This window comes from Pongo pygmaeus, chromosome 21 (assembly GCF_028885625.2).
Source record: "Pongo pygmaeus isolate AG05252 chromosome 21, NHGRI_mPonPyg2-v2.0_pri, whole genome shotgun sequence".
In the NCBI taxonomy this organism is placed as follows: domain Eukaryota; kingdom Metazoa; phylum Chordata; class Mammalia; order Primates; family Hominidae; genus Pongo; species Pongo pygmaeus.
Window position 1 is genome coordinate 66,339,138 of NC_072394.2, and position 23,608 is coordinate 66,362,745.

At 53.3% G+C, this 23,608-nt stretch overlaps 1 protein-coding gene across 2 annotated transcripts in view; it reads right to left on the reverse strand.

Moving 5' to 3' along the window:
- GMEB2 (glucocorticoid modulatory element binding protein 2) overlaps nt 1-23,383 on the reverse strand; it is a 42,865-nt gene extending 19,482 nt beyond the window's left edge. For both annotated transcript variants that reach the window (XM_054467472.2, XM_054467470.2), the window contains exons 1-2: nt 23,247-23,383; nt 15,199-15,386 (exon numbers count right to left, since the gene is read on the reverse strand). In XM_054467472.2, coding sequence (XP_054323447.1) covers nt 15,199-15,329 — 131 coding nt within the window. In that variant the 5' untranslated portion in view covers nt 15,330-15,386; nt 23,247-23,383. The remainder of the gene's footprint in view (nt 1-15,198; nt 15,387-23,246) is intronic.
- Between the last annotated feature and the right edge of the window lie 225 nt (nt 23,384-23,608).

Genomic DNA, 23,608 nt, shown 5'->3' on the forward strand with positions numbered 1-23,608 from the left:
GTGAGTGGGGATTGTGTCACTGCACTCCAGCCTGGGCGACAGAGCAAGACGCCGTCAAAATTAAAAAAAAAAAAAAAGAAATGGCAGAGGCTGCGCAGGTCTGAGCACTGATGGGGACAAGCTGGTCTCGAGATCACACATTTTCTGTTTGGTTCATGGTGGTGAGCACCCAGAACGGCACCCAGCAGGTAAAGCCAGCAGGTGAGGCTGGGTGCAGTGGCTCACGCCTGTAATCCCAGTACTTTGGGTGGCTGAGGTGGGCAGATCACTTGAGGTCAGGAGTTCAAGACCAGCCTGGCCAACGTGGTGAAACCTCATCTCTACCCAAAATAAAAAAATTAGCCAGGCGTGGTGGTACACACCTGTAATCCCAGCTACTTGGGAGGCTGAGACAGGAGAATCGCCTGAACCCCGGAAACAGGGGTTGCAGTGAGCCAAGATCGTACCACTGCATTCCAGCCTGGGCGACAGAGTGAGACTCTGTCTCAGGGGAAAAAAAAAACCCAGCAGGTGAAACCAGCAGGATTCATGGAGGCAGCGAGTGCCCCAGCAAGGATTCTATGCTTCCATTTCTGTCTTTAATAAAGTGTTTTATTTCCACGATAATTACTTCATATGGCTATAGAAACTACCAGAAAATACAAAATTTTAGAAGAAAAGTAACTACGACCCAACCTCATAACAAACTAAATTGTAGACAAAAGGGTAAAAGATGAAACCATAAAAGTATTAGAAGGAAAAAAACAAGTTTTTTTTTTAATTGTTTCAAAGTGACAAAGGGTTTTCTCATACAATACAAAACCAAGAAATAAAGAAAAGATAACTTTGCCTTAAAAAATAAAAATAAAAACTTTCAATGCCAGGAAAAAAAACACCACGAACAATTTTTTTTTTTTTTTTTTTTTTTGAGATGGAGTCTCGCTCTGTCGCCCAGGCTGGAGTGCAGTGGCGCGATCTCCGCTCACTGCAAGCTCCGCCTTCCGAGTTCACACCATTCTCCTGCCTCAGCCTCCTGAGTAGCTGGGACTACAGGCGCCCGCCACCGTGCCTGGCTAATTTTTTGTATTTTTACTAGAGACAGGGTTTCACTGTGTTAACCAGGATGGTCTCGATCTCCTGACCTCGTGATCCTCCCACCTCGGCCTCCCAAAGTGCTGGGATGACAGGCTTGAGCCACCGCACCCGGCCACCACAAACAATTTTTTAAGAAAAGAAAGAACTTGGTGGTAAAATGCTTAAAACATAAGGACAACAAACCACTTATTTCCTGATACGACATAAAGAGGTCCTGCCATTGCACTCCAGACCAATGTCACAGCACAACAGGGAAATGGAAAGGCCACAAGCAGGGGCTCTGGAGAAACCCTGGAAAGACACTCATGAGAAATGCAAGCAGAACCCAGTACAGGAGGCCACTTTCCCCTAGAGAGCCCACAGGAAGGAACCAGCGTTACCACGTGTACGGGAGAGTCTTGGGGCGGTGGTGCCGGCCCAGGACGCAGGACTCCAATGGCATCGTTGGTGAGAGCTAGGAGGAGGGCACTCCGCCTGCAGCCTAGAAACACATGCCCCTCTGACCCACCTCCATTCCTAGAAACATGCCCCTCTCACCCACCTCCATTCCTAGAAAAACGGCCCTCTGACCCCACCTCCATATCCAGAAACATGCCCCTCTGACCTCACCTCCATTTCTAGAAACATGCCCCTCTGACCTCACCTCCATTTCTAGAAACATGCCCCTCTGACTTCACGTCCATTTCTAGAAACATGCCCCTCTGACCCACCTCCATTCCTAGAAACATGCCCTCTGACCCACCTCCATTTCTAGAAACATGCCCCTCTGACTGACCTCTATTTCTAGAAACATGCCCCTCTCACCCACCTCCATTCCTAGAAACATGCCCCTCTGACTCACCTCCATTCCTAGAAACATGCCCCTCTGACTCACCTCCATTTCTAGAAACATGCTCCTCTGACTCATCTCCATTTCTAGAAACATGCCCCTCTGACCCCACCTCCGTTTCTAGAAACATGCCCCTCTCACCCACCTCCATTCCTAGAAAAACGGCCCTCTGACCCCACCTCCATATCCAGAAACATGCCCCTCTGACTCACCGCCATTCCTAGAAACATGCCCCTCTGACTCACCTCCATTTCTAGAAACATGCCCCTCTGACTCACCGCTATTCCTAGAAACATGCCCCTCTCACCCACCTCCGTTTCTAGAAACATGCCCCTCTGACCCACACATCCATTTCTAGAAATTAATCCTGCAGACACGGTGTTCCCACACTGGCATGAGGGTTGTCTGAAACAGGGAACCAGTCTCCAGTTTCTGGAACCTGTACGGGCAGCTGCCTCTGGGGAGATGATGTGGACAAGCTGAGAGAGGTCTGGGTGGGGTTCCCAGCTGTGCACCTCATAACAGCCAACTGTATGATGTGTGCACTTCTAAACTTCCAGAAGTTTGCTTAAAAACACACGCACACCGGCCAGGCGCAGTGGCTCACACCTGTAATCCCAGCACTTTGGGAGGCCGAGGTGGGTGGATCACGAGGTCAGGAGATCGAGACCATCCTGGCTAACACAGTGAAACCCTATCTCTACCAAAAATACAAAAAATTAGCTGGGTGTGGTGGTGGGCACCTGTAGTCCCAGCTACTCGGGAGCCTGAGGCAGGAGAATGGTGTGAACTCAGGTGGTGGAGCTTGCAGTGAGCCGAGATCGTGCCCCTGCACTCCAGCCTGGGCGACGGGGTGAAACTCCATCTCAAACAAAACAAAACAAAACAAAAAAACACACGCACAGCAGGTGTGGTAGCTCACATCTGTAATCCCAGCACTTTGGGAGGCCGAGGCGGGTGGATCACCTGAGGTCAGGAGTTTGAGACCAGCCTGGCCAACATGGTGAAACCCTGTCTCTATTAAAAATACAAAAACTAGCCGGGCGTGGTGGCAGACACCTGTAGTCCCAGCTACTCGGGAGGCTGAAACAGGAGACTCACTTGAACCCGGGAGGTGGAGGTTGCAGTGAGCCAAGATCATGCCATTGCACTCCAGCCTGGGCAACAGAGTGAGACACCATCTCAAAAAAAGCAAAAACAAACAAAAAACGCACTCAGGGCAGGGTGTGCTGGCTCACGCCTGTAATCCCAGCACTTTGGGAGGCCAAGGCGGGCAGATCACCTGAGGTCAGGAGTTCGAGACCATCCTGGCCAACACAGTGAAACCCCGTCTCAACCAAAAATACAAAAATTCGCTGGTTGTGGTGGCGTGTGCCTGTAATCCCAGCTACTCGGGAGGCTGAGGCAGGAGAATCGCTTGAACCAGGGAGTCGGAGGTTGCAGTGAGCCGAGATCGTGCCACTGCACTCCAGCCTGGAGACAGAGTGAGACTCCGTCTCAAAAAACACACACACACACACACACTCAGTCTTGGGAGGGCTCATGGGCACCCTCCCTGTCCTCTCGCCTTCAAGGCACCATGCCTCATCCTCAGCACAGCACAGGCGCCTGGCACACAGAGGCCTGACAGTGACTGCATCTCAAGACTGGCGTCTGGTGCACAGCCTTGACTTCCCATCGCTCACTCACGACCTGGACAAACAAGGACACAGGCCAATAGGCAGTTTGAGCCGGGGCAACACCTGTTCTGAGAAGCCAGCTCTGCAGAGGTGACTCAAGCTAAACGTGGAGATGACAAGCGCCAGAAGCTGGGTGTAGGGGCGGCTCACAGAGGGTTGAGGCATGACGGCAGCTCGTACAGGGCACAAGGCTGAGAGCAGCGCAGCTCGTACAGGGCTGAGGCATGGGGGCAGCTCGCACAGGGCTGAGGCATGGTGGCAGCTCGTACAGGGCACAAGGCTGAGAGCAGGGCAGCTGGTACAGGGCTGAGGCGTGGGGGCAGCTTGTACAGGGCACAAGGCTGAGAGCAGGGCAGCTCGCACAAGGCATAAGGCTGAGAGCAGGGTGCCAGGGGCTCCCAGGGCTTTCTCCTGTGGGACAGGATGTGCCTGCAGGCATAGCCTCACTGCAGGCTAAAGGTGAAGGGAAGTCAGGGAGCTTTTTTTTTTTTTTTTTTTTTTGAGAGAGGGTCTCACTCCCATTGCCAAGGCTGGAGTACAGTGGCGTGATCACGGCTCACTGCAGCCTCCACCTCCTGAGCTTCAAGTGAGCCTCCTGCCTAGGCCCCCTGAATAGCTGGGACTATAAGCACATGCCACCGTACCAGGCTAATTTTTTCTTTATTTTTAGTAGAGATGGGGTTTCACTATGTTGCCCAAACTGGTCTCGAATTCCTGGGCTCAAGTGACTCTCGTGCCCCACCCTCCCAATGTGCTGGGATTACAGATGTGAGCCATGGTCGCCTGCCACGCCCTTTGATCTTTAAACAGAAGACTGACATGGCCAGATTTGTACTTTTAGAAAGAACACTGGAATGGCCGGGTGCGGTGGCTCACGCCTGTAATCCCAGCACTTTGGAAGGCTGAGGCGGGTAGATCACCTGAGGTCAGGAGTTCGAGACCAGCCTGGCCAACATGGTGAAATCCCGTCTCTACTAAAAATACAAAAAGTAGCCGGGTGTGGTGGTGGGCACCTGTAATCACAGCTACTTGAAGGCTGAGGCAGAAGAATCCCTTGAACCTGGGGGCGGAGGCTGCAGTAAGCCTAGATCGCACCACTGCACTCCAGACTCCAGCCTGGGTGACAGAGTAAGACTCGTCTCAAAAAAGAAAGAACACCGCAGTGTACCACAGATTTTAGCGGGAGGAAGCTGGGGCTGCGGTCCGCGGTGTTCTGCTCTGTGAATGCCCCACAGTATGTATCTTTCAGAGGGGGTCTGCAGCTCAGCAAACAGGCAGTGGGGGCTCTAGCCCAGATGTCAAAATTGTTAGCCAAGCCTTGGTTGAGCAGGGGATTAGAAGGGATGGCCTGACCATCCAAGCAGCAGCAGAGAAGGCAACATCCTGGGAGAGGCCTCGGGAACCAGCAAGGGCTGGCTCACAGTGCAGAATGTGGCATGGACATCCACTTGTGGCTGGAAAACACCCACAGATCTGCCGGAGACCCCTGGAGAAGATGGGACAGGGGCACTGAGAAGGGGCTGGGGATGAGGGAAGAGGAGGCTGCGAACGCAAAGGCTCAGCTTGCAGGGTTGAAAGGAGAATGGGCTTGCAAGATGGCAGGGAGAAGGGGCTGCAGGGCTGTGGGCCTGGCCTTGAACACGGCAGCACCTTGCTGAGCCACGCCTGCCCTGGCAGCCCCTTTCCTGGAGGCCTGCACTGCGCCTGAGGTCCTGCCTACCCGGCCCCTCTCGTCGTCAGAGCTGGAGCGCAGCCTCCACCCAGCCCTCCCCCAGTCAGCCCTGGCATCTGCTTCCTGGAAGGTCTGAACTGACGCAGCTCAGAGCAAGTCCCCAAGCGCAGGCACACGCAGAGCCCAGGGAGGGGAGTGGGGCTGCTGGTCTGTTCCTCCTGCTCACCCGTGATCCCTGCTCCGGAGCTCCTGATGAATAAATAAATCGTCCTGCCCAGAGAATTCACCACTCTCCAGTTCTCAAAGTTGTATTTCGCCTCAGACCATGCGAGAAATGGGAATTGATTAAAACTACAAAGATGGAGTCTGGTCTTCGGGACATACTGAGAATGACTCCCATGTGAAGAATAAGACAAAGTGGGAATAGCGCAGCTCCCAGGAGGGTGCCTGAACTCCGAACTCCGAGGAGGAAGCCGGCCTCTCGAGTCAGAACTCTGGACGGTGGAGAGAACGACAGAACAGGATCATGTGCCCTTCACACGACAGCTGGCCAGGACCCAGCCCCAAGACTGGGAGGAGAGAGGCCGGGGAGCCCCTGACAAGCTGGGGTCACAGGCACACAGCAAACCCCACCCAGGCCATGTGCAAACGCAGCCAGGAACTCTCCACAGAGATGGCCTCTGGGGCCAAAGGGCTGTGCAGATGGGGCACCGTGAGGCCCCCACCCCAAGCTTCAGAGGCGCCCCTGTTGCACCTGCAGATGCACCTGCTGCACTGAGCACAGACCACAGGAGGGACCCTATCCCTGCAGAACAACAGAGCCCTCCACAGCGCTCAGATGGGACGTGGATGAACTGGCATGTGCAGTTCAAATTTCATCTGAAAAGTATCCACTTTACTTAAAGTAAATGTTTGTGCAAGCTGCTGGCTACACACCAGGGGCCCGTCCCCTCCAACACATGGCCACTGCCATGGCACGGCCGAGGGTGAGAGGCAGCCCCACCAGGCTTCATAAGTGAGCAGCACTCCCAAGCTCCCACCAAAATACCCAACCGGGAAAGGAATCAGCACCCACGAAGTTGTTAAATAGCTTCTACTCCCCCATCTTTTAAAAAAACATAGTGGTCAGGCGTGGTAGTTCACGCCTGTAATCCCAGCACTTTGGGAGGCCGAGGCAGGCGGATCACGAGGTCAGGAGATCGAGACCATCCTGGCTAACACGGTGAAAACCCGTCTCTGCTAAAATTACAAAAAATTAGCTGGGCGTGGTGGCAGGCGCCTGTAGTCCCAGCTACTCGGGAGGCTGAGACAGGAGAATGGCGTGAACCCAGGAGGTAACAGTGAGCCGAGATCGCGCCACTGCACTCCAGTCCGGGCGACAGAGCGAGACTCGGTCTCAAAAAAAAGAAAACAAAACAAAACAAAAACATGTAGCAAGAGGAAGTATCAATTTCCAGATGGCAGAATAACAGATATAATTCCCCACAAAAAAGAAGAGGATCTTTAAGTCCTTCAAGACAGCCCTGCCTCAGCTGCCATGTGGGGTTTTCTTCTTGGAGGAGAAGGCGCATGCAGCCTCTCCACTGCTCCATAAGCGACTGTCCCGCGAGAGCAGAGCCTTGGCGTCCTGGCAAAGCAACCACAGACTGAAAAATGCCCTCTTGTCCTTCATGGCTCCCTCCATCAAGACGAGGGGCTATTTCCCACCCCCTCCACTTGACTTTGGGCCAAGCTTTGACAAGCTTTGACCAAGAGGCTGTGACGAGGCCCTACGAGGACTCTGGCTCTCCTCCTGCTAAGCACACCCAGGCAGGTGTCCTGGCAGATGAGGACCACATGCAGAGCCTTGGCCAGCCCACCAATGCCCGGATACGCAAGTGAGCCCAGCCTGGACCCCCTGGCGAGGCCCAGCAGCACCAGCCCAGGCCCAAAAACCTTAAGAAATGACCAGTGTCTGCTGCTTTAAGCCACCAAGCTCTGCGGTGGTTTGTTAGGCTGCAAGCGTGGCTAATTCAGAAACTGCCAGAAACAAGCACTGCTGTCCCCAGCCTGGGACACACAGCGCTGCCTGTGCGTGGGGAGAGGGCACAGGCTAAGGGCACAAATGCCATCCCAGACCCGGCTCTTGTGTGTGGAAGGGGCCACGGTGCCATGAGGCAGAGGAAACCTTGGGAGGACCTTACGCCACAGCAATTTAAAAGAGAGGAAACAGGCTGGGCGTGGTGGCTCATGCCTATAATCTCAGCACTTTGGGAGGCCGAGGTGGTGGATCACTTGAGGTCAGGAGTTCGAGACCAGCCTGGCCAATATGGTGAAACCCTGTCTCTACGAAAAATACAAAATTTAGGCAGGCGTGGTGGCGGGTGCCTGTAATCCCTGCTATTCAGGAGGCTGAGGCAAGAGATTTGCTTGAACCCGGGAGGTGGAGGCTGCTGCAGTGAGCTGAGATCATGCCACTGCACTCCAGCCTGTGTGACAGAGTGAGACTTGGTCTCAAAAAAAAAAGGAAACACATCTGACTAGTGTGATCTCGCAAGGAACATTCCAGACACAGCGGAGCTGGATGGTTCTTCTCCAAACAAGGAATCCCCAGGGGATCAAATTGTTTTGCATCGGCCAGACATGGTGGCTCAAGCCTGTAACCCCAGTGCTTTGGGAGGCGGAGGTGGGAGGACTGCCTGAGTCCAGGTGTTCAAGACTAGCTTGGGCAACATAGCGAGACCCCATTAGCCAGGCATGGTGGCACATGCCTGTAGTCCCAGCACTGTACTAAAAACCTACACGGGGCCGGGCATGGTGGCACATGCCTGTAGAGTCCCAGCTACTCAGGAGGCTGAGGCAGGAGGATTCCTTGAACCCAGGAGATCACGGCTGCCATGAACCGTGACTATGCCACTGCACTCCAGTCTGTGCAACAGAACGAGACTCTGTTTCGAAAAACAAAAAATCATTTCATGTCTCCAGTTTCTCCACTGGCAAAAACTCTGTCAAGGTAAAAAATGGTTCTGACCCACAGAAATCTAAGAAAGGAAAAAATATAAAAAATAGAAAATTTAAAAAAGAGATGGTCTCAGAATAAAGACCAACCTGGGCTATGGTTGTCACTCTTCCCTCACACCTTAGAAAGCTTTCCGGCCGCATCTGGCCAAAGGGCTGCCCTGCCCCATCTTGGGTCAGTGAGGCGCCTTCGAACAGGCCACCTGCCCTGGAGCCGGTCCTGTCTCGTCCGCCACCGCACACTCAATAGGGGAGGGGAAGTCGCGAGGTTTTAGTTCACCAGTCTCCGGATCAAGACGTGCCATAACCAAGAAGCCCCAGCCACACCCAGACCCGATGTGGCCCGCAAGGGGTGAGCTGGGAAGGCCCAGGAAAAGGCGGGAGGCAGACGAATGGAAATGTCATTCTGTGGCCACAGAAATGATTACGTTTTGTAACTTCCTACCAAGAGGCAGTCTTAGCTCCGCCCTTGAACCAGTGCTTGGTGATGTCGCTTGCGTCAATCAAGGCAACAGAAGCGAGCAGGAGGCCCACTTTCCTCTGCAACTGTGGGCTTACTGGGCAAAGAAGTCCAGGCCTCCAGGTGGAGGATCACAGACCTGGCAAAGCAGAGGAGAGCCACCCAGCTGAACCTACCTGTGCCTCAGACTGCCTCCCTCCAGAGACCCCTGTGGCCAAGGCCACCCAGACCAGCAGGTCCTTGCCCAGCTGTCAGCTGATGACAGGGGTTGATGAGGCCGGCCCAGACCAGCAGAACCACAAACCAACCAACAGAATTAAAAGAAACAATAACTATGTCTTGCCTTAAGCCACTAAGTTTTGGGCGCAATCTTGGCTCACTGCAAGCTCTGCCTCCCAGGTTCACGCCATTCCCCTGCCTCAGCCTCCCGAGTAGCTGGGACTACAGGCGCCTGCCATTGGGTGTTTTCTTAAACAGCAAACGAACACTGACATAATCATAAACAGAGCAAGCAACAGAACTTGGCAATTATTTCCTCTCTACTTCTCACTGTTCTTCAAAGAGTTAACTTAAGCATAAGATGTGAGCAAATTCTTTTAACATCCTAGAAAAAAAGCTCCTACTCAGTGTTCATAAAGCAAAGCTAACCTACAGGAGCCACCTTCCATAGTGACCACAGGAAACCAAGGCAGCAAGTGGGACACCAGCCTCCAGGGCACTGCGCCGGCCGTGCGCCTGTGTCTGTGACTGCCCTGGTCCGTCACTGCCACCAGCCGGCAAGACACCCACAGAGGACAGCTCTAAGCCACAACTGTGCACGAAGACAACTGTGCATGATTTTATTACTACAACATTTTTGGTTTTTTTTTTTTTTGAGACTGAGTCTCGCTCTGTCACCCAGGCTGGAGTGCAGTGGCGCAATCTCGGCTCACTGTAACCTCCATCTCCCCGGTTCAAGCAATTCTCCTGCTGCAGCCTCCCAAGTAGCTGGATTACAGGCGCCCACCACCACGCCTGGCTAATTTTTGTATTTTTAGTAAAGATGGTGTTTCACCATGTTGGCCAGACTGGTCTCAAATTCCTGACAAGTGATCCACCCACCCTGGCCCCCCAAAGTGCTGGGATTACAGGTGTGAGCCACTGCGCCTGGCCCATTTTTGTTTATCAATAAAAATTTACTTAATGTTGAACTCTCCACTCCAGTGTCCTTGATGCTCCCGTGACATGTTCATGAGACTTCTCTTGGGTGTGAGAGTCTAGAATGTGGGTGGTCTGGACAGGACGGGGAGGGAAGAGTGCAGAGCAGGGCAGGGTAAAGGGACCCCCTAGGATGTGAAGGCCGCCCTGCCATTTGTCAGACTGGGAAACACCCACTCCATCGGATGGACCCTGGTGTGGGCGGCAAGCCACCCAGGTGCCGAGGCAAGAGACCGAGGGCACGAGCTGTTCCAGTGTAATAAAATACATAAAATAAGAATAGTTATACTAGATATAGATCATAGATATGATTATATATGAATAAAATTCATCATTAGTTTGTAGCAATTACTCTTTATTCCAATATTATAATAATCCTTGCTCCACAATCATAACCTAGGAAAAACCAGGCCATACAGAAACAGGAGCTGAAGGGATATAGTGAGAACTGACCAGAAGACAAGAGTGTGAGCCTTCTGTTATGCCCAGACAGGGCCACCAGAGGGCTCCTTGGTCTAGCGGTAACACCAGCGTCTGGGAAGACGCCCGTTGCCAAGTGGACCGTAGTCTAGCAGTAGCGTCAGTGTCAAGGAAAAACACCTGCTACTTAGCAAACCAGGAAAGAGAGTTTCCCTTTCCCCAGGGGAGTTTAGAGAAGACTCTACTCCTCCACCTCTTGTGGAGGACCTGACATCAGTCAGGCTCGCCCGCAGTTATCCGGAGACCTAACCATCTCCCTTTGATGCTGTGCTTCAGTGGTCACGCTCCTAGTCCGCCTTCATGTTCCATCCTGTACACCTGGCTCTGCCTTTTAGATAGCAGCAGCAAATTAGTGAAAGTACTGAAAGTCTCTGATAAGCAGAAATAATGGCGTAAGCTGTCTCTCTCTCTCCCTCTCTCTCTCTGCCTCGGCTGCCAGGAAGGGAAGGGCTCCCGTCCAGTGGACACGTGACTCATGTGACCTTACCTATCATTGGAGATGGCTCACACTCCTTACCCTGCCCCTTTGTCTTATATCCAATGAATAGCGCAGCCTGGCATTCGGGGCCACTACTGGTCTCCGTGTCTTGGTGGCAGTGGTCCCCCGGGCCCAGCTGTCTTTTTCTTTTATCTTTGTCTTGTGTCTTTATTTCTACACTCTCTCGTCTCCACCCACGAGGAAAAAACCCACCAACCCTGTGGGGCTGGTCCCTACACCCTGGCTTTGTAGACTGGAGCCTGGGCATGACTCAGCTGCTGTAGTGAACTGTGATCCTCTGAACCCAGCAAGTCACCTGCAGGACATCTGGCCCAGTCTCCTCGTTGAGCCAGTTCATGAAAAAGAGACTTTTCTGAGTGACACGCTAATGGGCAATATGAGGACTAAATGGGATGGTCTCCGGCATGGACAAACCGACAGTAAAAGCCACTTTGGGGGGAAAGAAATTTTTCCTTTTTTCTTTTTTTTGAGACAGGATCTCAACCTGTCACCCAGGCTGGAGTGCAGTGGCATGACCTTGGCTCACTGCAGCCTCAACCTCTCTCGGGCTCAAGCAATCCTCCCGCCTCAACCTCCCATGCAGCTGGGACTATAGGTGCATGCCACCACACCCAGATAATTTTTATATTTTTTGTAGAGACGAGGTTTCACTTTGTTGCTCGGGCTGGTCTCAACTCCTGGGCCCAAGCAACCCTCCCACCTCAGTGTCCTAAAGTGCTCGGATTACAGGCAGGAGCCACCAGGCCTGGCCAACATAGCAAGAAATTTAAATTTGAATTGAATATTAGAAGAGATGAAAATTCATCAACATGGAAAGACAAAGATCATTAACTAAAGCCAAACCAGAATGAAAGCCGTGTGCACAGTGGGGTCTCACGTTGGGAACGCGAGGGGCATGTGCAGGGCTCCATGGCGTGGTGACGCCCCATGCTCCCTTTGTGGGGGTTCATTCAGTGGAACATGAGCACCTGGGGTGCTTTTCAACATGTACATGAGTTTAATAATAAAAAGGTTTAAGGAAAGGAAAATTCATATGTTTCGATATAAACATCTGGAAAGATCTATTCTAAGGTGTTGACAGGAATCTCTAGGTAGTAGTAATACAGCCTTTTTAAATTTTTGCTTATCAGTATTTTCTAATTTTCTTTTTCTTTCTAAATAATTCTAGCTATGAAATAATTTTCTACCATATATATTTTGTAATAAAAATGGTTATATTTAATTTTTTAAAGGCTGTACAAACTTCCTGATAAAATGGCAAATTAGACACACACATGTGGGCTGGGTACAGGGGCTCACGCCTGTAATCCCAGCACTTTGGGAGGCTGAGGCAGGCAGATCACCTAAGGTCAGGAGTTTCAGACCAGCCTGGCCAACATGGTGAAACCCCATCTCTACTAAAAATACAAAAATGAGCTGGACGTGGTGGCGCACGCCTGTAGTCCCAGCTACTTGGGAAGCTGAGGCAGGAAAATTGCTTCAACCCGGGAGGCGGAGGTTGTAGTGAGCCGAGATCACGATACTGCACTCCAGCCTAGGCAACAAGCGCGAGACTCCATCTAAAAAAAAAATAAAAATAACACACACGTGAATGGGCTCCTCATGGAAGTCATCACAACAATGAAGAGGGAAGAGCTTCCAAAGTGTAAACCCAGAAGCGAGGAGCAGGAGGGTGTGCACAGACGCAGAGAGCAGCAAGGCACAGACTGAGAGGCGGAGGCTGGCCGTGGGGAGATGACCGATGCTCAGTTTATACCCCAAATCCCTAAATCTAGAGGCCTGGGACATCAACTACCTCTGCCAGCAGGAATGAGGGAAAGGAGGGCAACCAAAAGATGTCCCACCTCCACCCACCCAGCTACATGCCATCCTCAGTCCCACCTGGCAGAAGACCCTGAGAGGTGGAGGCAGGCCCCTTGCCTACAGGACCCTGAGAGCTAGGGGAAGGTGTTGTCCTGAACTGTGTCCCCTGTAAAATTCATATGTTGAAGGCCTCACCCCCAGTGTGACTGTATTTAAAGATGGGGTCTTCAGAAGATAATTTAAATGAGGTCATACAGGTTGGCCCTCATCCAGTAAGACTTTGACCTTCTGGTGGTTTTTTTTTTTTTTTTTTTGGAGACAGGGTCTCACTCCATCACTCAGGCTGGAGTGCAGTGGCACAGACACAGTCATGGCTCACTTCTGTCTCCAACTCCTGGGCTCAGGTGATCCTCCTGCTTCAGCCTCCTGAGTAGCTGGGACTACAGGTGCTCACCACCACGCCCAGCTGGTGGTGCGTTGTGTTTTTTGTAGAGGTAGGGTTTTGCCATGTTGCCCAGGCTGGTCCTGAACTGGGCTCAAGTGATCTGTCTCCCTCGGCCTCCCACAGTGCTGGAATTACAGGCATGAGCCACCACACCTGGCCGACCGTGACCTTCTAAGAAGTGAAAGAGAAAGATCTTTCTCCCTCCCTCCCTCTCCATCATGAGGACACAGCAAGAAGTCGGCCATCTGCAAGTTAGAAAGGGAGTCCTCCCAAAAGCGGAACCTGGCAGACCCTGATCTTGGACTTCAGCCTTCAGAACTCTAAGAAAATAACTCTTGCTGTTCAGGCCACCCAGTCTATGGCATTTTGTTATGGCAGCCTGAGCAGACTAAGACACATGTTGTCTGGGGATTCAGACCAGATCAGGAAGAAAGGCCTAGAGCTGAGGATACTGAAGGTCCCAACCCAGTGCTGGACCACACCACCCTGGCAGTCACGGCCATGGTGTCAGGGCTCGGGTGAGGTGACCTGGACACCACCCCAGCAGCCGCAGCCACGGTGTCAGGGCTCAGGTGAGGAGAGTTGGATATGGGACTGGGCCTACCCCAAGGCTGCTTCCACCCAGACGCCTGGGTGGGTGACAAGAAAGCTGGGCTCAGTTGGGATCAGAGCAGCCTCTCCCCAGGTCAGAAATGACCCTGGGCTCCTCGCAGTAGCCCTAGGGCACCATGAGAAAGCTACGTGGACTTCTCTGACCAAGGGTCACTGCTGCCACACTACTCATTGCAGGCCACGTCAGGGCTCAGCTGAGGAGACGTGGACACCACCCCAGCAGCCGCGGCCACGGTGCCCCAAGGGAGGAACTTGGGCACTGCCTCTCTGGGAAAGAGTGGGGAGGTGTGGGGTGGGAGATGTCTGGAAACATCATGGACACATGCCCGGAAAACACGTAAGCTGTGCACCAAGGTGCTGACAAAGGAAAAAGGAGAATGGAGGTGTGAACATCCAGACGGCAGGTCCCACTCAGAGACTCCTGCATTTCCAGACATGGCCACCAGCTCTGTGGATGAGACAGGAGAGGACAGAGTACCTCACACCAGGAACCCACACAGGTCCATGTCTTCCTCTGTGATCGCACAACAGCCTCCACCACCCTGACATGCAGGAGGGAGGTCAAAGCCTCGGGTCCAACAACAGGCTTCACAGCAAGAGAAGCAAGGCAGGAAGGAACTCAGGGCCAGGTCCTCCCAGGCAGCAGCTGCCTGCACGCCGTCCACCAAGGGAGGTCTGACCTGCACCGCGCAGGGGTTGGCAGTCTAGAGTCGTCCTCTGTCAAACGGTGAGAAAGTCAAAAGCTCATGCTCAGTGATATGCTAGGTCAGCATGAAGATGCCACACATGAGACACAGCAAGGATGAGACCAACGGGAAGACTGCCCCAGCCCAGAGCCCCAGAGCCCCAGAGCCCTCTGGGGAGGAAGAATGAGGATGGCAGCCCGGGACTGCCTGGGGCTGACTCTGTCTTTATTTCACCCCCAGCAGAGGCAGGAGTGACACCGGCTCACAGCAGGAGCAGCTCTGCCACCTCCTAGCAGTTCCACCTACGGGCAGCAAAACAGAGTTGGCAGTTTGGGCAAATGTTAGCATTTTTGCCAACTAACATTTGAATCGGACATCTGGTACAGAGATGAGGAAGAAAACACTCACAGTTTCATGAAGACTGTCAAGAAAATCACAGGCTCTTCACTTCATTTATGAAAGGCCAGTTCTCTGACATCCCTACCACTCCCTCTCACATGAGAAATCACGGCCTTTCAGGACGTCGAGCCACGTGGCCGTGCGGGTACGGGAGGCCTCCCCGCAGCTGCAGCTGGGTCTTCTGGTCCCCGTGCCATTTCTGCTTTTCTTCGCTCTCTACTTACACACACATTTGAGTCCAGTCTCAGAAGAACTGGAACTAGAAAAATCCTGACAGTTGTCCCTTACTACGTTAATGCCAGCTGTGCCAAGGACAGCCCAACCCAAGCCCCCATCAGCCCAAATGGCACCGAGGCCCGAGCTTACCCGTGAGGGGCCAAGTTGGTCGTCACCAACACGGTCTTCACCCCCTCCACACCACTGCCGTCCACCGCAGTGTCCGGAGTTGTCACAACCACCACCTCCTCCATGTGCACACTCACGTCGGGAGTCGCCATGGCTCAGCGGAAAGGGGCGCCCAGGCCAGCAGCGTCAGTCCTCCAGGGTCCCCAGTCCTGGAGGAAGCAAGGCAGGGCACAGGAATGGAGTCATTTCCACATCCACACAACATAGCACTCACAAAGGCATCTCTAATCAGCTCCAAAGACCCACCCTTGAGTCACAGACTGCTACCTCCTGACAAAAACGAGCGGCAACAGAAGGGCTACTCCAGGCTCTGGTTCCGAGGGCGGTGTAAGCGCACTCCACCCGTTTTTCCCACTGGATACGCAGAAACCCTCGGGCAGAAGGCACAGAGCCACTCCCTCCACGAGGGGCTCAGAGCAGGAGGACAGGAGGGGCCTGGAATTCCAAGCAACTTCCCCGGACACAGGCTCCCGTCTTGCCAGTTCTTCCGTCTCTCCTGGTCTGAACTCAAAGCCAGCCCCAATCCCTGAACTGAGTTTCAAGTGCAGAAAGCACTCCAAGAAGTCCTCTCTGGTCTGAGGAACGGGAAGGGAAACCCATTCAAGACAGAAAGAGAGGAGGGAAATGTCATGGGTTTTTTTGTTTTTTTGAATTTTTTTTGAGACGGAGTCTCACTGTGTCGCCCAGGCTGGAATGCAATGGCGCGATCTCGGCTCACTGCAAGCTCCACCTCCTGGGTTCAAGTGATTCTCCTGCCTCAGCCTCTCCAATAGCTGGGATTACAGGTTTCACCATGTTGCCCAGGCTGGTCTCAAACTCCTGACCTCAGGTGATCCACTCACCTTGGCCTCCCAAAGTGCTGGGATTGCAGGTGTGAGGCACCGTGCCTGGCCTGCCCTAGGTTTTAAAATTATTATTATTTTGTCTTTCCTGGCTTTGCCTTCAGCAAGTCCAACCCCTGCTAAAACCCCGTGATAATGGCTGTCCTGGCCCAAAAAGCTTGGAGAGAAGGGAATCTTCCTCCTGACTAAAGGAATGGTGGCCCAAGAGTGTGGGGGCTCCCTGTTGCCCTCTCACTCTCCATCCCCTACCTAGCACAGGGAACACGAAAGCCCCTGCTTTCTAGCCAGAGGGCAACCAGCCTGGAGTCAGAGTGTGGGGGAGGCGACAAGAGGAGAGGGGAGAAGAGAGGATGGCGCACAGCTGTGTGTGAGTGCCTGGGTCATCCCAAGACAGTCTCTATGTGGTCCTGACCCTAAAGGGCAAAGGGAAGAAAACTGACCTACAGGATAGGCCACTGCCCAGGTCTCAGATGGGCCCCAATGGCGCATATGGGGCAGATCCATAGTGCACTGGAAAGTCTCTAAACTAAACTGGCCTAAGAACACAGACACAGGAACGGGGTGCAAAATTTGCAGCCTGAACCTAACCAGGTCGATTTCTTCCTATTAAAAAAAAAAAAGTCTACATTCTCTGTGAAACTTAAACAAGACCCAGAGTCCATAGCATAGTAGTCAAAGCATCCAGAACACGATCAAACTTCCTGGCAAAGGGTAGTCTGATTGATTCTCAAAGGAACAAATACACAAGAGAAGCTGGCTCTTGAACGCAGAATCCAGAGACTCTCAGGTGCTATCGGACCAGCTCCAAGAGTAAAGCAAACATTCTCAACCAAGTGGAAAGAAAATCTTGGTATAGAAACAGGAGTTATAACCAAATGGAAATGTGAAAATTAAAAACTACAACAACCAAAAGAAAATACACAAAGCTGGGATAGTCTCAGCTACTCGGGAGGTGGGGCTGGAGGATGGTTTGAGCCTAGAAGATTGGGGCTGCGGTGAGCTGTGATCACACTACTGCACTCCAGTCTGGGCAACAGAGTGAGAACTCTCTCAAAAAACGAAAAAGAAAGTAGAACAGAAGTGACCAGGGGCTGGGGGAGGGAGTACAGGGAGTTGTTCTTTAATGAGTACAGAATTTCTGTTTGGGATGATGAAAAGCTCTGGAAATGGACGGCGGTGATGGCTGAACAATCACTGTGGCTGTTCTGAATGGTGCTGAATCACACATTTAAAAATAGTTAATTAAAATGGGCCGGACGTGGTGGCTCACGCCTGTAATCCCAGCACTTTGGGAGGCTAAGGGGGGCGGATCACCTGAGGTCAGGAGTTCGAGACCATCCTGGCCAACACGGTGAAACCCCATCTTGACTAAAAATACTAAAAATTAGCCAGGCGTGGTGGCAGGCACCTGTAGTCCCAGCTACTCGGGAGGCTGGGGCAGGAGAACTGCTTGAACCCAGGAGGCAGAGGTTGTAGTGAGCTGAGATCGCGCCACTGCACTCCAGCCTGGGCAACAAGAGCAAAACTCCATCTCAAAAAAAAAAAAAAAACAGTTTAAAATGCTAAATTTTATGTTATGTATATTTTACCGTAATAAAAAAATTGTAATGCTACTATAATAGAATGACTCATTACGATTAGATATAGACTAGAAAGTACAGAATATAAAAACTTTTTAAAGAAAGAAAAATGTTCATGGCCAGGCATGGTGTCTCACACCTGTAACCCCAGGACTTTGGGAGGCCAAGGCAAGAGGACTGCTTGAGCTCAGGGCTTTGAGACCAGCCTGGGCAACACAGCAACACCCCATCTCTGTTAAATAAATAAAAAAAATTGCCAGGCATGGTGGTGTGCATGCCTGTAGTTGCAGCTACTCTGGAGGCTGAGGCAGGAGGATCGCTTAAGCCCAGGAGGTCAAGGCTGCAGTGAGCCATGGTTGTGCCACTGTGCTCCAGCCTGGGCAACAGATCAAGACCCTGTCACAAAAAAAAAAAAAAAAAAAAAGAAAGAAAATAAAATTTTCCAGAACTTTTAAAATCATCATTGTTAATATAAAAATAACATCACCTGCCCGTAGGACTGTAACAAACAAGTGTGTCTAAGGACAGGAGTGGGTCCACCCCAACCTGGCATGCAGTGGTCCCCTGCGGAGAGTCTGGCCCTGCACTCACTAAGGGGAGGCATTCACAGCCCAGCCAGGCCTCTGCAATTACGCCTTCAATGCCAGAACTAACTCACCCAAACTGAACAATCGATCACAAAATGTGCCTTCAGGTCTCAAGGTTCTTGCCAAATCTTACTCAACCTACATTTTCTAGCATGTGAACATTTTTCTGAATGTCTTAGGGAGGGGAAGTCCGCAGGAGAACAAAAGGTCCTCAGGCCACCCTAGCTTCTTTTCCTCCATTCCACAGGCTGCCTTTTATCTGGGTATGCACCAGACCAGGGGGCTTACTTCTCCCTAACTGGGCAGGGGTCTCCACACAGCTCCAAGGTAAAGGGCCACGGGCAAGATCAAGGCGAGAAAAGAAAGCTACGACTTCCTGGGCCGCCAGTCGCATATGGCAGCCAGTCTCTGAAGTAACCCCTGACCAGAGACCCAAGGAACCAAGAAATGCAGGTGATCTGAACAGAGGGGATGGTGGTTAAACACCATGCAGGAAAGACCCATTCTCAAAGAAAAGGAAGCAAAAAGAAACCGTGCGGAGCTGGGTACCACCCGCAGCAAAGACCCCGCACACGTTACTGACGCCAGCCTGGCCTGGGAGAGCAGCGAGTGCGGCAGACGGTGAGTGGTGGGGACGGCTGTGGTAGGTTTGGGATAAGAAGAGGCAGCGCCCAGAGCCCAGAGAACACGTTAGGGCTCCACATGAACGCTACTCAAAGTATTCATGGAACACATCTAAACACAAGCACTAAGGACTAAGTGCAAGGGACAAGAAAATATTCCCCGTTTCCTGTTTCAGGAGGGTATCAAAAATGAGTGATGGAAGGAAAATGTATTGTTTAAATGAGGAAAAAAATTTTTTACAAATTAAGAACATCCTGGAACATGATGAGCCGTTTACTGTCACTCAATTTAAATGGCGGCCATCTAGGACAGAGCGCCTAAGGGGAAAGGGGGCTCACAGGCGAACCCCTCCAGCTGCTGGTAGGCACATTTCCCATTAGGGCATCAGGGTCTCTGAAGACTGTCTTCAGATGCTCTTTAGCCAGAAAAGTTACAATGATGAATTCATTTACACTGATAGACTTACTTCATATTTCTAAAATATAATTTTTTTCACTACCATAACTTTGTTGTTGTAGACTTAGGCTTCAAAATAAAGAACGTTAAGCAAACATGAATAAAAAGCCACTTTAGGCCGGGCGCGGTGGCTCACACCTGTAATCCCAGCACTTTGGGAGGCTAAGGCAGGTGGATCATGAGGTCAGGAGTTCAAGACCAGCCTGATCAATATGGTGAAACCCCGTCTCTACTAAAAATACAAAAATTAGCCAGGCACGGTGGCAGGTGCCTGTAATCTCAGCTACTCGGGAGGCTGAGGCAGGAGAATCGCTTGAACCTGGGCAGCAGAGGTTGCAGTGAGCCAAGATCATGCCACTGCACTCAAGCCTGGGTGAGAGAGTGAGACTCTGTCTTAAAAAAAAAAAAAAAAAAAAAAAAGCCACTTTAAAATTTTACTTAGGCCAGGCGTGGTGGCTCACGCCCATAATCCTAGCACTTTGGGAGGCCGAGACGAGCAGATCACCTGAGGTCACGAGTTAGACCAGCCTGGCCAACATGGTAAAACCTCGTCTCTACTAAAAACACAAAAATTAGCTGGGTGTGGTGGTGTGCCCATGTAATCCCAGCTACTCAGGAGGCTGAAGTGGGAGAACTGCTTGAACCTGGGAGGCAGAGGCTGCAGTGAGCCAAGACTGCACCACTACACTTCAGCCTGGGCAACAGACCAAGACCCCGTCTCAGAAAAAAAAAAAAAAAAAATTCAAAAATTCGGCCAGGCATGGTGGTTCACGCTTGTAATCCCATCACTTTGGAAGGCCAAGGCAGGTGGATCACCTGAGGTCAGGAATTCAAGACCAGCCTGGCTAACATGATGAAACCCTGTCTCTACTAAAAATACAAAAAAAAAAAAAAAAAAAAATTGGCCAGGCATGGTGGCGGGTGCCTGTAATCCCACCTACTTGGGAGGCTGAGGCAGGAGAATCTCTTGAACTCCAGAGGCAGAGGTTGCAGCGAGCCGAGATTGTGCCACTGCACTCCAGCCGAGACAACAGAGCGAGACTCTGTCTCAAAAAAATAAAAATTAAAATTAAAAAATAAAAATTTCACTTAAAATACTACTGATCTCCCGTGCTGACTTCTCGGGGTTTAACTCTCACTGAGGAGACGCTGCTTTCATAAAATTAGCCGCAAAAAAGGGTGAGCTCAGCAGGGGCAACTAAAGTCATTTAAGCAGAGAGCTGCAAAGAGGCAACAGCCTCACTGCAGGCAGGGGTCCTCGTCACAGCTTCAGGGCTTTGCAGAGGATTACGCAATGTACACGCACAAAACTGAATTCCAGCCTCTCCAATAGCAACTATATATATATATATACATATTTTTTTTTGAGACAGAGTCTCACTCTGTAGCCCAGGTTGGAGTGCAGTGGCGCGATCTCGGCTCACTGCAACCTCTGCCTCCCGGGTTCAAGCGATTCTCTTGCCTCAGCCTCCTGAGTAGCTGGGATTACAGGCGCCCACCACCACACCCGGCTAATTTTTGTATTTTTAGTAGAGATGGGGTTTCACCATGTTGGCCAGGATGGTCTCGATCTCCTGACCTTGTGATCCGCCCGCCTCTGCCTCCCAAAGTGCTGGGTTTACAGGCGTGAGTCACCACGCCTGGCCTCCAATGGCAACTATATTAAAGGATCAAAGCAATATGCACAAAAGTTACCTCACAGAAAATAGTGCAAGTCCTTGATACAATGCTCTTTAGACACAGAAGCAGCACTACAGAGCATCTTGCCCCATTGCCCTCCCAAGGGCGAGCACCCCCTCCTCTCTCCACAGCCCCTTCTTTGTTTTTTGAGATGGAGTCTCGCTCTGTCACCCAGGCTGGAGTGCAATGGCAAAATCTGGGCTCACTGCAACCTCTGCCTCCCGGGTTGAAGTGATTCTCCTGCCTCAGCCTCCCGAGTAGCTGGGACTACAGGCGCCCCACACGCCTGGCTAATTTTTGCATTTTTGGTACAGACGGGGTTTCACCATGTTGGCCAGGCTGGTCTCAAACTCCTGACCTCCAGTGATCCTCCCACCTTGGCCTCCCATAGTGCTGGGATCACAGGTGTGAGCCACTACACCTGGCCTCTCCACAGCCCCTTCGGTGTTGAAGCCAAGACCCACCCAGCTTTGATCCCAAGGCTTGGGTTCCCCACTAGTGTGAAGTGATTTTCCAAATTATTAGGTAAATCAGATATGAGATAATATTTTACTTTTTTTTTTTGAGACGCAATCTTGCTCTGTCACCCAGGCTGGAGTGCAATGGCACCATCTCCGCTCACTGCAACCTCTGCCTCCTGGGTTCAAGCAATTCTCCTGCCTCAGCCTCCCAAGTAGCTGGGATTACAAGTGCGCACCACCACGCCCGGCTAATTTTTGTATTTTTAGTAGAGACAGGGTTTCACCGTGTTAGCCAGGCTGCTCTCAAACTCCTGACCTCATGATCCGCCCACGTCGGGCTCCCAAAGTGGTGGGATTACAGGCGTGAGCCATCACACCTGGCCCAAGAAAATATTTTTAAACTAGTATCCTTGACCGGCACGGTCAACACCGATGGAACTGAAACTGTTGTATTTGAAATGTTAGCAAAGAAAGAGAATTCTGGTTCAACAGAAAAGTCAGTCACGACTTTTCAGTCATGCATGAATTACACAATAACCAAATACATAACATGTCATGACTGACAACGGGCCCACAACAAATCAGCTCCGACCAACAGGGTCCACACCACCATGGGTCTACACATACCCAGGTCCTGCCTGTGGGTCTACAGTGACGCGGGCCCCTGTGGGGTGGTCCCTGCGGGTCAGGTCCGAGAATGGGTCCCAGTGGGGTGACCCCTGTGAGTCGCGTCCCTGTGGGGTGGTCCCTCAGGGTGGGTCCCAGTGGGGCGGCCCCTGCGCGTCGGGTGCCTGCCGGGTGGCCCCTGGGGGTCGCGTCCCTGCGGGTCGGGTGCCTGCGGGGTGGTCCCTGTGGGTCGCGTCCCTGCGGGTCGGGTGCCTGCGGGGTAGCCCCTGGGGGTCGCGTCCCTGCAGGTCAGGTGCCTGCGGGGTGGTCCCTGTGGGTCGCGTCCCTGCGGGTCGGGTGCCTGCGGGGTAGCCCCTGGGGGTCGCGTCCCTGCAGGTCAGGTGCCTGCGGGGTGGTCCCTGTGGGTCGCGTCCCTGTGGGGTGGCCCCTGCGGGTCGGGTGCCTGCGGGGTGGTCCCTGTGGGTCGCGTCCCTGCGGGTCGGGTGCCTGCGGGGTGGCCCCTGGGGGTCGCGTCCCTGCAGGTCAGGTGCCTGCGGGGTGGTCCCTGTGGGTCGCGTCCCTGTGGGGTGGTCCCTGTGGGTCACGTCCCTGTGGGGTGGCCCCTGCGGGTCGGGTGCCTGCGGGGTGGTCCCTGTGGGTCGCGTCCCTGTGGGGTGGTCCCTGTGGGTCACGTCCCTGTGGGGTGGCCCCTGCGGGTCGGGTGCCTGCGGGGTGGTCCCTGTGCGTCGCGTCCCTGTGGGGTGGTCCCTGTGGGTCACGTCCCTGTGGGGTGGCCCCTGCGGGTCGGGTGCCTGCGGGGTGGTCCCTGTGGGTCGCGTCCCTGCGGGTCGGACCCCTGCGGCGTGGTCTCCCGGGCTGGGAACACCGAGGAGGCCGCTGGAGGCCGAGCCCGCGCCCGCCCGCGGCGCCAAGATGGAGGCAGGAAGCGCCGCCGCCCGCGCCCGCGCCCGCGCCCGCCACCGCCCGCGCCGCCCGCCTGACGCCGCCGTCGCGCCTGACGCCGCCGCCCGCGCGGCCGCCCCTCCCCCGGCCCTCCCCTCCCCCCGCCGTAACGTCCTGACGCTCCGCAGGGACCCCTGACTGGACGGCGGCGCGTGAGCGGAGCGAGAGGCCTCGCCGCGGGGGGGCCGCGGGCTCGCCGGCGCCGCTTACCTGGGGCCGCGCCGGGCCTGCTCGGGCGCCCGGCGGGGGCGGCGGCGTCGGGAGCTGCGGCGGCGGCGGGCGGCGGCGGCGGCCGCGGGCTTCGCTCCTTGTTGGGGATTCGGCGGCGGCGGCGGCGCGGGCGCGCGCTTCCTAGTGACGCAGGCGGCGGGGCCGCGCACGCACGGGGCTGGGAGGGCCGGGCACTTATTTGGCGCTCGCGGAGGAGGAAGGCGGGGCCGTGAAATAAGGCCCAACGGGCCCCGGGGCGCGTGCGCGGACCGACACTGTCAGCTCCTAACGCCGCAGGTTCCTCCTGGTCCCCGAGGCCCCGATCGGGCGTTGCCTGCCCCGCGCGGGCGGCCGGGCAGAGG